At 39.2% G+C, this 17,038-nt stretch overlaps 1 protein-coding gene across 1 annotated transcript in view; it reads right to left on the bottom strand.

Moving 5' to 3' along the window:
- fat4 (FAT atypical cadherin 4) overlaps nt 1–17,038 on the bottom strand; it is a 317,517-nt gene that overhangs the window by 138,235 nt on the left and 162,244 nt on the right. The window contains 2 exon segments of the mRNA XM_080193732.1: nt 6,169–6,343; nt 7,172–8,091. Coding sequence (XP_080049858.1) covers nt 6,169–6,343; nt 7,172–8,091 — 1,095 coding nt within the window.

Genomic DNA, 17,038 nt, shown 5'->3' with positions numbered 1-17,038 from the left:
ACCTTTTAATGACTTTACAGCTTGTTTCTAGAACTTCATACAATGTTCTGCCAAGAGGAGTTGGTACACCATCTTCACACTCCTATCTTCATACTGATACTTCAGGAAATATTTCACGTCTTTCTAGAAACTAATACCTTTCAGTACTCTACAAGCTAACAAATAAAACCGAGTTAATGGTAGATCTTCACCTTTTAGTTTATTTGTTTCTCTAAAACAATTCATTTGGATCACACTTTTTCTGAAGCTTTACTCACTTCTCCCTGTTTTTTTAAAAAAGAATTGCATGTCTTAATATCTTGATGCTGCTTCTTTCTTCTCTGAAAGAGACTGGGGGATATCACACAGGCTGGGGGATATTTGAGGGCCTCAGAGGGACACTCTTGCTTCTTTTGGCCTCACAAAATTACAGGTTGAAAATAACGAATTATTGCTTGAGCAGCTTCCCTGTAAGGCTTGTGCTTTGAAATTACATCTGCCAGAACTAGCCACATCTCGCATTTTACTATATACAGACCCTTAAAGCCAAACAATAAAAGAACACTTAAATTCCTGGGAATCTGATCCAGTGGCACAAATGCAACAGAGTGGAATTCCCACCCTCCCAAAGTAATGGGTAGGAACGCCTGTCGCAAATCCTAGAGGATTTTGTATAGCTAGGGCTGGTGCATCAGCACAGCCTGCCACAAAGAAGGAAGGTGAAGTAGAACCATCCAACAGCAGGTTGAGGCCCAGCAACACATGAAAGAACAGTTCAGGGCTTTTTTCCTAAGAGCTCTAGGTGAGTAATGCAGAAGGTTGCAGTGAACATGAGTGGTGACAATCCCAGTAATCTAACCCAGTCACATCCTCTCGATGTAGGGAGGACAGACAAGCTTGATGCTTGGTGGAATTTAAAGGACCACAAAAAATTGGGTGAAATCCTGGCAAATATGGGATCTGAGTCAGATTCCTGGCCAATTCCCACCCCTCCCACCCCCACAACTGAGTAAGATACAAGGGTGAGAGGGGAACGGGGATGATAAGGCTCTCTCTATTTTCTAGTCCCAAGGACGTCCAGGTCAAAATATTCATCCCATTTCCACAGTGTGTGCAAGTTAAACTGAGTCATCCTGCAGCCCTGATGACAGAGTTTAAATTCCCTGGACACAAACATGGTAAGTCTGGCATTATATTTAACTTCACTTTAAAAATAAATGAAAAAAAAAAGGATTTACTGAAATTCCCTGTGGAGTTTAAACAAGTCAGTCAAACTAAAAAAATAGTAGCGCCGAACATCTATGCAATGTCAGAAATTCCAGCTACTAGTTATATATAGCCACCTGGGATTAAATGTCACTGGAGAGATTTTTGTTGCTAGGTTTAAAAGATAAAATATCACAATTACAGCTAAAAGATCACTTTTAATAAAAATAATCTAGATAATTAGGTTCTAAATTATAGTTTCCCAAAAGCTTTGGCTGCAAAATTAGACTCCTGAGCACCTGTTTTCTTTTTGGTGCTGACTTCAAAATGGTGTCTGTGGCACGTGCACAGATATCTAGTGTGAGCTCCCTTGGGTGGAATTTTGGTGTTAGTTTATGTGCATGGGTCATCTGTTCGAGATGTGCAGAATAGGCAGATAATGATATCAATCAACATATACGACCGATCTGATCCCAGCAATGCCGGACTGGAACTCAACACTCCAGTTAGCACCGTCTCTTAAACAAGCACAGCTGAACACACTTCCAGCAGCAATAACTGCTTCAGTTTTCGGGCTAAAGTTGGCAGTCAATTCTCACATAAGTTACAGAAATAATCTCAAATATGCAATAATATCAGAGTCCGAGCAAGCTCTAAATGAAATTTCTTTTAATAACCTGTGCATGAATATCAGCCTGTCTTTAACTCAACACCTCCTCAAAAGTTGCATATTTCAAAGATTCAGGCCTGCAACATAATTAGTACATTGCAAACTATGAAGGATTCATTATTTTTTGTTACTTTCAATGATGAATTGGTGCAATACTTTAATTGTGGGTCCCTGAAGTGTAGTTAAGGTTTTTTCTACATTAATATAGCATTAAAATATTGGATGACTACTGATAAATCACTGTTTTTCTGAATTTTAATGCACTATTAATGGAGAAAGTACTGGATAAATTCAAGCCTTTAAAAATAATGCATGTGCACGGGCAGGAAATTACGCAAAACTGAGCAAAATACCTTTTCTATCCTATTTGAAAATTAACAACGACATGGTTTGCAAGTCTAGCCAGGCCTACGTTCTAACATCTGCAGGAAAACCTTACAGCTGAAAATCTCCAACCCCATCTGCTGGGATTCACTCCAGTGAATGGAGTTTTGGCTGAACAGAACTTTGCTTGAATGTCAAATTCTCCATACTCGCTGGCAGTGAGGTGGGTACGGATGAGATGGAGAATCTCGCCCCATGTCTTCAATGCACTGAAGAAAAAGAAAGCTATGCTCTTCTAATGTAAAATTTGGGAAAAAATCTGTAATGTGCAAAGCTTTCTCACAATACTTGGGAAGCAGAATTCACATGTTATTGTCAACCTCCTTATTGCACAAGGCTTCTAAAAATAACAATACGTTTTAATTTTAAAACTCAGAATAATTAACTTCCTAACATTCTGGCCTATGTTCAACTTTTTGTCAAACAAGCATATATCTGTGATTTCTTAGCAATGCACGATGTCTGATGTACTCCCTTCAGATAGTCTCAAAGACAAATTGCATTTGCAAAGTCTTGTTTCTCACTCCGAAGTATCAGCATGTTATTCTAGTTGAAACAACTGTCTAAACAATATGTGAGAAATGAAATTATTGTGAACTGCAAGATAAAAAAGCATTGACAATTGTGAAAATTAAATAGAGAAGATAAGGTTTTAAAGACACGAAAGCTGCATTGTATACACAGTAGGCTCGAAGGGCTAGATGGCCTACTCCTGCTCCTATTTCTTATGTTCTTATGTTACATATGGTGAGGTAGCTCATGTGCATTTGCAGAGGAGGTGTACTACATCCGAACAGGACCTAAATGAATTAGATTTGCTGCTTCCTGTGCTGCGGGGGCCAGGAGATGTATTGGCTGTGGAGTGCAGTCAACCAGCAGTAAATAGCGGGACATCAAATGGAATTTTACCCTGTTATCTTTGGGAGAACAGGGAGACATTCTATAAAACTTCATTCAGGGTACAGAAAAGATTTACCTGGATGTTGCCTGGTATGGAGGGCATTCGCTATGAGAGGAGGTTGGAGAAACTTGGTTTGTTCTCACTGGAACGATGAAGGTTGAGGGGTGACCTGATAGAAGTCTACAAGATTATGAGGGGTATGGACAGAGTGGGTGATCAGAAGCTTTTTCCCCAGGGTGGAACAGTCAATTACTAGGGGGCTTAGGTTTAATGCGCGAGGGGCAAGGTTTAAAGGAGATGTACAAGACAAATTTTTTTTTTACAGAGGGTGATGGGTGTCTGAAACTCACTGCGGGGGAGGTAATGGAAGCAGATACGATAGTGACTTTTAAGGGACATCTCGACAAATATATGAATAGGATGGGAATGGAGGGATATGATCCCTGGAAGGGTAGGGGATTTTTGTTCAGTAGGGTAGTGTGGTCGGTGCAGACTTGGAGGGCTGAAGGGTTTGCTCCTGTGCTGTAATTTTCTTTGTTCTTTTGCTCTTCATTTACAGTAGATGAGGTTGAGTCCGCAGCAGAATGTACTGTATAATACGGAGGAATAGTATACTAGATGTGTCAATTTCTTTGACCCTTTTCTTGTTTAGTACTTTCTTCTAGCTAATGTCACCTAACACTTTTGAAAGAAAAACTTTTTTTGCTGCAATCATACTGAACAAACAAAATAAAATTGGGTATCTACCACAAGACAGACTGTCCTGGTTTTGGCTTTTTGCTATTTGTAGAGATGCCTAGTTTAGAGTGGGAAATTGATGACATAATATGTAAAGAAACTATACAGCCAAGACATGTATAACTGTAGCCATCATCTTGCTTCGTGTACACTGAATCCTACCACAGCTGGAACTCATCCTTCAACATCTATTACTAAATACTCTCTGGACAAATAAGCATCTTAAGGAATTAAATGTAACAGACTATGGTTATTTTATAATAAGATAGTCGAAATATAGTTGACAGACTGTACTGCTGCATTATTTTAGGATTCAGCCAATAAATAAAACACTGCTGAATCTGGAACACAAACATATTTGGTTAGCAAAAATATGAAGACGGGATTTGAAGGGCCTCTGTCCAGTTGCCAGATCAGATGTTTACTGATCCCATGACCTGTCAGGTTCCGCAATGGGAAGAGGATCAACTTATCAACTTTACATAAATTAGGGATGGCAGTAACCCCTGAAAAATGGAGCTTACGATTATACTCATAATAAACACTAACTCTCATATACATAGACACCATGGAAGTTGTCTAGTCTCACAGACTCTGATTTTATACTTTGTTGAAATGCATTTTGACCAATAAGAATTTACATCACCCATTAGAAAAAAAGCAGCTGCTTGATTAAAAACTATTTTTCAGCCACTAACATTTATTGAAAATGACTGAGGCAAGAGAGGCTTGCTGTAATTATGCAAGGTAATCATGCATTGGTCATTGTGCATTCTGCCAAATTCAAGCATGATGCCAGACTATCAGTGCTGCAAGTGCTAAGAGAGATTGTAATTGGCTACAGGAAACTTGCTGTAAGTTATAACATACTTATTATCATTGGCTGGAACTGGTATTCCCAGAGCTTGATTAACTGTCAGCAATTGTAACTGGCTATTGGAGACTGTACACATAAGGAGCAGACTGAATTCACTAGTGGTTACCTGCCAAAGATTACAATGGACTGTCAGAGGTTGCAATCAACCTTCGCCTGTCAAAGACTCTAACCAGCTGGTCCGTGAGTGGCAGTAACCTACCTTTGCAAGATTATAATTAAGACAGGATAATTAACAGAGGTCGACAGACTCTTGATAAGCAAGGAGTGAAAGGTTATCAGACATAAGAAAGAACGTGGAGTTGAGGTTACAATTAGACCAGCCGTGATCTGACCGCATGTCAGAGCAGGCTCGAAGGGCCAAATGGCTACTCGTGCTCTTTTGTTCATTTGTAATTTTAAAATACTATGGTTTGTTCAGCTTGCAAGAAAAGTAGCTCAATCCATCCAACTACAATTTGTTAATATTTTGGGAATATTCCAACCTACTCAAAAATTCTTTCCTATAATTACTATCCATTTGAGTTTCTCTTGTAAATCTGAAGAAATTTCATCTCATTTCCTTTAGGGGGATTGAAAATATAACTAAGCATTCAATGGAAAAAGACCAGCTCCTATCATGGTCATTACATTTTTTTGTAATCATTAAATTTTCTGTCACTTATTGGGTCTACCTCAGTGCTGTGTCATTCTACACTTCCATGAATATCAGTCAGCTTCCACTGTAATCAGGCAATTTCAAGCTATTGGTAACTGAAACATATTGTAGCAGATCACCTATCTGAAGCCTCAGAGACAAACTGAAAGAACTTGGGGACTGGATATGAGGAAGGTCAGGTGACAGAGAATTTAAAATGGGCAAAAGAAAGGACCTATGATTATATTATAACTAGTTATTAACCCGAGAAACAATTTCTCTGTAAATAATATATCATATCCCTTAATGAATTTAACAACGCAATGACTTTTTCAACTGCAGATGTTGGAAAGCTGAAATAAAAACAAAATGCTGGGAGTATTCAGTATTCTGTGCCTGGTTTTCAATCTGTACTTTCATTAAGGATGATGCTTAACCTCATAAGCAGCACATTCAAAATGTGTGACAGGTTTATTTATTGGTGTCATCAATAGATTCACATTAACACTGCAATGAGGTTACTGTCTAATTCCCCTAGTCACCACACTCTGGAACACTGAGGGAGTGTTTAGCATGGCCAATCCACCTGACCAGCATGTCTTTCGGACTGTTGGAGGAAACCAGAGACACGGGAAGAACGAGCAGATTCCACCCAGACAGTGACCCAAGGCCGGAATCGAACCTCGGTCCCTGGCACTGTGAGGCAGCAGGACTACCCACTGTGCCACCAACACCAACCCACTGAACAACTTTGGAATACAGATGAGACTTGCTTTTACCTGCATCTGTAGCAATGACTGTCAGGACAAATTGTGCTGTTGTTTCACGATCCAGGTTCATGACCAGGCTTAGCAGCCCACTGGGTGTCAAAGTAACAGCTTCTTCTGCATTCCCACCAACAATTGTGTAAGTCAGCTGGCCATTCAGCCCTTGGTCATCATCACGAGCTACAACCTATAGCATAAATCCAGAGGATATGTAAATCCAATGATGTCACAGTAATATTCGAAGAAGCACTGGTGAGAGCTCACATAAAACATTCAGTTAATTATATCACTGTACTTACAAAAAAAGGGCTGAATTTCAACACCTCAAACTGTTGGGCTGAAGTTGCGTTAGAGGTTAAAAAGCAAAAAATCTGTGGCAGGAGCTAAACTCTCCTTGATTCTGCCCAGTTTTAGTTTTAACGAAGCTGGAACGAGGAACTGGAGACCTGTTTGCTCATAGGAAATGGATTATTAAGTTTAAATATTTAGATAAATATTTAAATAATTGAGGCCCCATGTCTTCATTTTAGCAGTTATTTTATTTTAGTCATAGGTGACTGGGTATCCCAAGTTTCAGGAAACATAGCAGCTTAAAACAAGCAGGAGGGACTGAATTCATGAAATATGTGCCTTTAGGGCAAAGCAGTCTTTCTTTCAGATCCAATAAGTTACCCAGTAATCCCCCACCACAAACTGACTGTGGGGAAAGAGGTGGGGATGGGGACAGTTGACCTCCTTCCAATCAACATCAGGACCTATGGCAATCAGTTAAGTTCTAGCCATTTGAGAAATCTGCCCAACGTGTTCATGACCACTTAACAGCATCACCTACATCTCCAGAGCAAAGCCCAGACCAGTATGATTTGCTACATTTTCAGCATTAGGAGAAACATAATATAGAGGTTGACTAACACATGGATGCAACATAGTAATCAGATTTAATTATAATATTGATCTTATAGCTAAATGGAAGAAGTATTATTGCAGACCACAATAAATTCTTGATTTCACTAACCTGTAAAACAGACTTTGGCAGATTCTGTGCATTTTCCTGCACGTGCACTGTGTAGGGTGATAATTCAAAGATTGGTATAAAATCATTCACATCTGTGAGATCAACCTTTACTATTGCTGTTGCAGTTTGTGGGCTGCTTCCACGATCAGTTGCTTGGACAATCAGAGAATATGAAGGTCTCGTTTCACGATCAAGTTGTTTAGCTACTGATACAATACCAGTAACAGAGTCAATTCGAAAATCATTGTTGTGATTGCCCTGGGCGATATGATAACGGATCTGACCATTAGCTCCTTCATCTAAATCAGTTGCAGTAACTTGAATGAGATCAATGCCACTAAGGGTATTTTCACTAATCTCAACTTCATAGAGAGATTGTTGAAAGACAGGTGTGTTATCATTCACATCAAGCACAATCACAGTAACATCCATTGTCGATGAGAGAGGAGGTTCGCCCTTGTCTGTAGCAATCACAGTCAATGTATAATTCGAGACTTCTTCCCTGTCAAGTTCACCTGCCAGTCGCAACTCCCCATTTATTGTCCCAATATTGAATTTGTTTCCTGAGCGCCTTAGCGTGTACTCAACATAACTGTTCGGTCCACTGTCAGGGTCAGTGGCTTGGGCTTTATAGACGACAGTGTTCATTGGAGAGTTTTCCTGCATGTAGGCTATCTTAGATGAAATAAACTTCGGTGGGCTATCATTGACATCCAGCAGAATAACAGAGACTTGTGCAGTGCTTGTAAGTCTACTTGCTAGGGGAAGAGATAAATCATGAGCCCTTATCAGCAGGTTGTAGAATGATTGGCTTTCCCGATCCAGCTGTTGCTTAATATGCAGGATGCCATTATTATCTATATCAAAATGTTGCAGTGAATCTCCAGATGCAATGGTGTACGCCAACTGGGAACTGGGTCCTGGAAATAAAAAGGCCAGAAAATATAATGAGTACACTCAAATTTTAAAAATGGAAATACAGCCTGATGTTTCTCTTCCTACACCTCCCATTCTGAGGTTTTCCTTAAACAAGTTACCGGCTTAATTGGTGGCTTATAGCTTGAGGAGTGCCACTTCACATTAAGCATTGCTAAACAGGAGTCTATCCCACTCTTATCACCTGCTACTGGCGTTGGAAGGATTTTGCAGTTTGATATTCAACCTGTCTGACCACGTTATGAATGTGCCTTCCTTGGCCATTAAGTCCTGGGGTGGGACTTGAATCCAGAGCTTCTGGCTGAGGCAGGGACACTAACTACTGCGCCACGTGACCTTCTAGTACAAATTGTCGTCCACTTTAAATCAAATGAGATTACACTGATGGAACAAAACAAATAAAACAAAATCTAAGTTCTGGTACAGGATTACACTGGAATCGTCTGTTTCAGATGCTGACTGTTCATCTGCTCATGTTCAATGTGATTTTTAAAATTGAAAAAAATGACAAGCATATATTTATATTGTACTTTATTAAGTTTCTCAAAAATGTCTTCACAAATAGCTGATTGCTCAGTAACGCTGTAACTCTTGTATGAAAATAAGTGGTGACATTTAATTTTTGTTTTGTCATCTCTTTCTTTGAAGAAAGGTAAAGTTTATTTATTAGTCACAAATAAGACTAACATTAATACTGCAATGAAGTTACTGTGAAATTCTTCTAGTCGCCACAGTCCAGCGCCTGTTTGCGTCAATGCATCTAACCAGCATGTCTTTCACACCCGGAGGAAACCCATGCAAACACGAGGGGAACTTGTAAACTCCACACACAGTGACCCAAGCTGGGAATTGAACCTGGGTCCTGGCGCTGAGAGGCAGCAGTGCTAACCGCTGTGCTACCATGCTGCCCCTGCAAAAGGCACATCTGCAGTCAATGTATTTATACTTTACCTCTACTTATTAACTGTATCACCACAAAAATACAATACTGCATGAAAATTTTAGGATGTTTTTCATTAAAACAGTTCATAGGGAAAGAAATGATTCATACATACTGTGTTCAAATGGTTAGCTATGCTGAAATTACATAGAAACTTTCTGACACTGTCACTTTAAGGATGAATTTTTTTAAAAATAATTCATAGTTGGTCATGAAACAACATAAAAACTTGTTTGTAATTAGTTCATGTATTACATACTACCACTGTAGCTGAAACTTTCCAGCCATTCCTGCTAGTGCGATCATCTGGTCCCGCCAACAGATATCCCCGGGTTGCCCGGTAACAGAGTGCATTCAACGGGAAATCCTGTTGACAGGAATAGAACCAAAAGATCCTTGCCACCACCAAACATGAAGTGGAGAACGGGGAGGGGGAGAAGGGGGTTCCTACCCAGAAAGTTCAAATACACTAACATTTGTAACTAAAAATAAATGCAATAACATGCCAGCTGATCTGCAGTAATGGATCTTGAATTCCAAAACTCTGGAATTCCATTCCTAAACTTCTTCCCTTCCTTTAATTAGAGATTTCTAAAACCTCTCTCTTTGACCTAAGCTTTCAGTCAGCCATAGTAATACCAATTCCTTGACTTGGTGTTGATTTTTATCTGAAAACATATGCACAAAACTTCTTGGAATTTTTACCTATGCTAATGTTGTGTAACATTATGAGATATAAATCTAGAAATTATTCTCTGTGGTGTTATCTGAGTCTGTATCAAATCCTTTTGTCTACTATTCTAATGGACAGAGGAATTTGATTTGGATCCATCAAAGCTGCTAACATCACTCAGCATAAACATCAAGGCTTTAGTTATTAGATCACTGATATGACACTACACCACCAATATTAGACTACAACAAATTAATTGTAATTAGGACGAGTGATTTGTTGCAGCAAATGGGTTGTGGCTATTCAAATTCACTTATAAATTGCAATGGTCACTGCTCCTAGATAATTTTACGTAAGATTGTATTACCTGCAGTAAATTATGGTACTCGTAGTAGTAGAAATCCTTGGGTTTTGTCATGGGATATGATATCATGCCATCCCTCACTGTATCAGTTGCATGCATTCTAACATATGAACAAGCTGTTAGTTGTACCCTTTTCTTAGTGCCTAATTGGAATAAAAAACATCGCTTCTCCTTCATTATATCAGAACAGAAGTTACATTGTGGAAGAACAGTTTTGATTTTTAATGCAAGCAAAAAGCATGTAATTTCTAATTTGGCCACTTGTACTGTGTGCATGATGGAATTGCAGAATTAGTAATGCCATGTTTAGAGCTATTATAAAACGTGTCTGAACTCAAGCATTTGGCTAAACTCACACACCTAACAGAATTGAGCGTACGCTAAACTGATCATAACAGGCACATATATCAAATTATATACTTTACTGGTACGCACTTAAATTAAAATATTGCAACGGCATGGTTTTAAATTCTCCATCACCCACATTTATTGTAAAAGCAAAGATTGCAGCATTTTGACAGAACAAGTGATTGCACCACATCCCATGACTTACAGTGTGCACTATGTATACCACAAGTCTGGAAAATCAATGCTGGCATTCCAAAGGCTACAATCAGCTTTTCTTCAAAAGTCAGATTGGAATTGAAAATGTTCTTTCTTCTCCCCTTTCCACTAAACAGCAGCCACACTAAAAAGAAACACTTCAGAAGAATTACCCATCAGCATCCACTCAAATGCTGTAAGTGAACATGCTTCATTATGCAGCTGCCCTGAGTGATTAAGGAATAATTATTACTCTCACCAATACTGTACAACATCAAATTCCTTCTAAAGGTCTGGCAAAATTACAACTAACAGGCATTTAAACAGCGGCAGATCAAACCTCTCTGGGTATCTGCTTTCCCAGTCCACTTCACATACATGCTGCTAAAGTATCACTTGGTTGACACATTGGGTTTAATCTCCAACACTGCACAATCAAACAGTGCAACGAAAAAAAAATCAAGCCAACATCAAAATCTTCTGATGGAGTAAACAAACTGAGATCAGATTTGGGCCACACAAACACATTGTGACAGGAAAGATAAGGCATTTCCAGAGGAATCACAGTTATCGTTTTTCTTGCTTTCTGCTCCAATAATTGGCCGACTAATAAAATAGCATAAAATCACCTTCCAGAGTTTAGCTGACCTTTCCCTGCCTTCTTTCCTTTGTGCATCTCCATTTAAAACACTAATGGTTACAACTAGGATTTCCTTTTAGATACCTCACTTTTGCATTTGAAGGTTACATATCTTCCTTGAGTGGGATTCAGCAGAGCCAATTCAATGATAATAATAAGCAGGTTGTGTATGAATTTTGCTACTCTGAGATTACTGTTATACAGTTCTTTACTCAGCAGTCTTGTAAAGTCCAGAACTGATGCCACAAGGGGGTTGTAAATCTGAATCGCAGGCTTGAATGACAATAGGACTCGTCCAGTCGCGTCAAATGTGTTTTTTCAGCAGTTGTACCACATGTGTAATCTGAGATCCAGCACATTATTTATAGTTGTTTATTTTGTAACCAGAAGTAATGGTCATGTTCTTGGGGCTATTAAAGGTCATGACTGCCACCAAAATGTTTTACTGCAAAATTTGATATTTACTTTACTTTTGCACCACGCAACCACATGGCAAAAAACAAAATCTGCTACATTAGTTGGTGAGGTAGGGAGATTATTTATTAAATGATATTGGAAGATTCAACAGTTTTCAGTTCCGAGAGTTAAATTATTTTCCTAGCTAGCCATGATGGATCTCTGTGATACACAGGTCAAAATGGCAGTACTGCAGTGGAGGTGACACAGCTGGTGATTTAAGCACTTCGGGTGTAAATTTTCAAGTAAGCTATCTATATTCATTAGTCCCTTGAACTCTAAAGGCCTTTCTCTGCTGAGAGAGGGGAGGGGGGAAACGGTGTTCTGAGATTTTTCCTCAACATTTCCTTTCTTGGTTGGTGATTGAGAGGCACAAAGTATTAACAGAGCTTGACCACACAGCCTGATCTTTCCTCTCCACTGCAGCTTTCATTCCACATAGGAACTGAGAGCAGTCAGGATTCAAAATACATCATCCGACCCTTTGGTACTGAGTACTATGCTCCAGTTATAGGGATTCCCAAGTTTATAACTTTGGATATCAAATTCCCTTATTCTAACAAACACTAACTACCATCCAGCCACATTAAAATTCAGACCTCAGTTTTCAATCAGAGAAACCTCCCTTCACGCCGAGACAAAATCTGACCACAAGGTACGAATTTATCTAAATATTCCAGAAAACTGATGGTGTACCAGTTAAACTGAGACATCCCTTCAATGCTAGTACATATGAAAGTTAATCAGGGTTACACCATAATTACAGATAAGATGAAAAACCACTTTCTGCTGTAAGCTTGTCATAATTTTGGCCATTGCTGATTTTCAGGAGTTTATTATTTTAATGATTATGCCTAAAAAAGTAGTAAAAACTAAAAAGCATTTTAATTTAAGTTTAAAAGTCATCATTCATGTCACAGTTACTAGTGTTGGCAATTTTACAAGGCAAAAAAGAGACAACAGCCAGAACTTTCTGGTCATTCATGTCAGCAGGATCTTGCAGTCCCACTGAGAGCGCACCCTGCCATGGCTTGCATGGCGGCAAGGGGTACATTCAATGTGAAACCCCATTGACAATGATCAATCGTGGGTCACCTTTTGTGGCAGGGTTTCATAAAAAATCCCGCCCAACATTTCTAAGAACAGAGATTCAGCTTTCTATCTAGTTGTGATCTGAATTACAGCCAAATTCCCTCCACAATGCTACATATATCAACACATATTTATCCACTGGTAAATCAAGGCAAGCTAACTACATGGATGAATTAGTTGGAAGCAAATCTTATTAACCAATGTGGAGAGATCTCCATTTCACTATCACTCCATTTTCCGTGGGAATGAAACTGTTGTTAGACAAACGCTTAAACAGAATCTTATTGCTATCATGTTGCCCAATGCAAATTTTAAATGGCCTAAACAATGGCAGAAGCCTCATTAAAATATTCATATTGGAAAAGATTACCCTGTCCCAACTATCTGCCTAACATCTTTTTTTTTTACTTGTCTATGTTTTGTTAGCTACTTGCCTCTTCACCCACTACTGAGCAGGGACCACTTTTCCAACATGAAGCAGCAATTTACATGCACTTACTCCAGTTTGTTTCTTATGTTCTCTGCTCACCATGTTTTCTTCTGCATTATGGGAACCAAATTCAATTCAGATGAAAACTTTGAGAACTTCTGCACAAGCATAATTCTGAAGTCAGTGACTCACCAACCACTTTAGTTCTCTCTCTCTTTCCCACATCTGCTTTTGCTCTCCTACTTTCTTCCAAAACCAATGCAAACTTTAGTAGCAGCATCTCATCTTCCTCTTGACCAGATTGCAGTCTGATAGACTGAACAAAAACTTTAGAATCTGAGACGTTACTTGTCTCCCTACTTTTCTGCCTGATTTCTCATGTATTCTACTTCAGTTCATCTATTTTCAAGTTCTTTCACTCCCCTTTTCATCATTCCAATGCACTTCCGTGCCTGACTGAGATAAATCTAATGGGCACGATTTTTTTGTCCATTCACGCCACGCTCCCGCTGCATGAAGATGAGGATTTTGGTGACAAGCCAGATCTCCATTCACTGCAGCGGGATGGGAAAACCCCACTGGTGTATATAGTCGGAAAATTCTGGCCTCCTTCCAGCCTTTTAGCACATATATTAAAGACACTTACCAGTTCCTTTATTAGTTGAAACCTGATTCTTGACTTTACTTTTTATTTTGCTGCATCGTATTGAAGAGCTCTTTTCCTTCCTGTCTCTACAGACGATAATGGCTTTATATAGAATACTCAATCTTTTTAAAGTGCTGATGGGTGAAATGCTTCTATTTTTTTCCACTCTTAAATGTATAATTTGAAACCATTTAAAATAATAAAATTGAGGTGAAAATGTCAACCAAGGGAGATGATGGTCTGGTTTTTAACCTATTACCACGTATGATCAAAACAATCAAATGTGATATTCAATGTCAAGAGGTGAATGTAAAATATCCGCCAGAGGTGCGAGCACACTGCAGGGTAAAAGTAAACTCTACAGGGGTACATGCGCGATAATCTGGTAGAGCAGATCACCTGCTCAATGAATTCTATAATATGGTGGAATGAAAATCAAATGACTTCGGCAAAGGGTTGTGATCCACTCTGCCAGATTATTGGCCAGGAAGTGACAATGAAGATTCACCCTTAATTGAAAGGCATAGCTCCAACTGTAAGCCTGACATTGTACTTTATACGGCTCAACTTTCCAGTAACCATGCCGCCATACAAAGCACAGCCAATGCCTTTGGAATTACACGTACCCTTACAGTGCTTTTTTCCCCATGTCATTGATGGCAAACATAAATGCCTCTGCAGCAGCCAGTTACTATGGGCTCCTCAAGTCTGATAGCTGAATGTGAGCCTGTTTTACCTCTCACTTCACTAGAATTAAAAACAATGGGAGAGATGAGATGCAAAATAGGCTGCAGGTTCTCTCTTTATACATTTCATATTGCACACACAGGTATAAAGTGACTTTAATGTAGCAAAACGTCTTGAGGCACTTGACAAAGTCAAAATTACCTTCAGTGGCTTATCAACAGCTGCATATGTGCAGCTATTTCCCTATTACTGCTGACGTTTTAGTTCTTCTATGGTCAAATTAGATCAATTCAGAGCAAATCGAGTTCAAGTATATTGTGGAACTACTTCAAGTAGAAATTGCAATATAAATATGGTATTAGTTCTCAGTATTAGCACTGCTCTAGGCAATGGTGCAAATGTGGTATGTTGTTGCCAAGAGATAAGTGCGTGGAAAATCAAAGGCTTACTCCAATGGCATATTGGGCACTCATTTACACGAGTATCAAATAAAGATTCTAAGTCACAATACGGGGGTTAAGCTTTACTTTGAAATTGCATCCATCCCTGAGTTACCTCCATTCACAACTGGCCATGTAGATGGGATGTAACAATTTTATGAGCATTATAATGATGCAAGTCAACATGGAATTATTTTTAAACGTGTACTTTGCGGGTTACTGTGCCCTTTGCCAATCGATCATTGTTTCTTATCTTAAGGCTAATGCTGCATTTAACACTGACTAATTAGACTAACTGGGTCATTAGATTTGAATGCGCAAACCAACTTTTTCCAGTTAGAGTTCCAATATCCACAAATAAACAGCAACCCATCAATGACCTTTCTGATTGTTATCTTTCCACTGTCACACATAAATCACAACAGAACCGATTTAGAGTGTAGCCATGCTTAAGATGCAAGAAGGGCTTTTAGAGCCAGTACAATAGCTCAGTATGAACTAATGGCACAAAAGCTGCACGTATTGGCAGAGACTGGGATGTGTAAAAGCTAGCAGATATGCTGTTGTAGGCAATTAAAGTATGTAATTTAATACATTACTTTCTTCAAATTATGCAGTTAATAATAAGTTAAGTGGGTTATTATTTTGCTTCGAACAAACTCTTAATTTGTTTCATTATTCAGACACAGGATTCCACACCCTGATATTTTCAAAAACAAGGAAAAGAAATAGACTTTGGACTTCTTTTTCAACAATACTATTTTGACTTGGGGCCCAAGCTGCCAATATTTTCATTGGCAAACTCAAAACTGCAGGACTTAACAAAGTGTTTATGTGTGGGAGTTAAATAGGAAGAAAATGCTGCAGACTTTTATTTGGTTACTTTGGGAACAATTTGAACTATGCAGTGAGATCAAGTGACGTGTAATCATGTTACCAGTGATAGGCATTCGACAAAGCTTCAAATGATAATATGGTATGGTGGACCCCATTAATAATGCATCCCTTACTATAATGGTGCAATTTATTACAACTGATCTAATCTGCATTGTTTGTGGCTCTCTCACAGATAGGAAAATCATATCAAATGTTTACATTTGTACAATCATGACTGCAACAACACAGCTACAACAACAAGTGCTTAAGCCAGGCGCCTTATGTTTAACCAGAAACACAAGAGCTCTTCCAGCTGCCCTTCAACATCTGTGTCAAACCAAACATTCCTCAAGGAATGCTAAGAACAACAGTAACTGACACTGTTTCTGCTGCTCTTGGATCTCTCTCAATGTCAGTAACTTTGCTTAGACCTTTGTTCCTTCCTTGCAGAGATTCAGGTGTTGAGTTAAACATGAGCTCTGAAACTAGGTTACTGGAGATGCGTTAACAATCGAGAATAATTTGAATATTAATAGGATCTCAGGCTAAATTTGTCAGAGAACCGGAAGGGAGTTTTAACCCTCTAAATATTAGTGCATTCAGAGTGGATGAGATTTAAAAGATGTTCAAAATTTAACCTAAATCTTGCCTCTCGAATGTTAGGGACCAGATATATGATGTAAATGCGCAACAGGACTTTGTGGAAGTCCTGACATGCTGACCAACATGGGGATTGCCTGGGAAGTTCTGATGCTCAATTCCTCTACTCCCCCAGACCCTCCACAACTCAGCAAACATCTCTGACATAGACATTTTTGATTTACATACCTGAACAGTTACCCAGGAAACGTTAGACAGATAAAGCCTTCTCTAACAGCGAGGGATCTTCACAACTGAACCCACAATAACCACACACCCTGCCCCCAACTACACCTCTGACCCAATCCTAGAATCCCCTATTCACTCAGCTACCCCTGACCCAATCCAACTACGCTCCCCCCCCACCCCAATCCAATCTGACTACCAACCTGATCTGACTACCCCATTCCGACTCAATCTGACTATTTCTGATTACCACCCCGCCCTCTTGACTATCCACAACCCAATCCAATTACGCCCTAACCACTCAGCTATTCCTGACCCG

The sequence above is a fragment of the Carcharhinus amblyrhynchos genome, chromosome 1 (assembly GCF_965287045.1).
Source record: "Carcharhinus amblyrhynchos chromosome 1, sCarAmb.v2.hapA, whole genome shotgun sequence".
Classification (NCBI taxonomy): domain Eukaryota; kingdom Metazoa; phylum Chordata; class Chondrichthyes; order Carcharhiniformes; family Carcharhinidae; genus Carcharhinus; species Carcharhinus amblyrhynchos.
The sequence above is the reverse complement of the archived record's forward strand: the minus strand, read 5'-3'. Positions and strand labels throughout refer to the sequence as shown.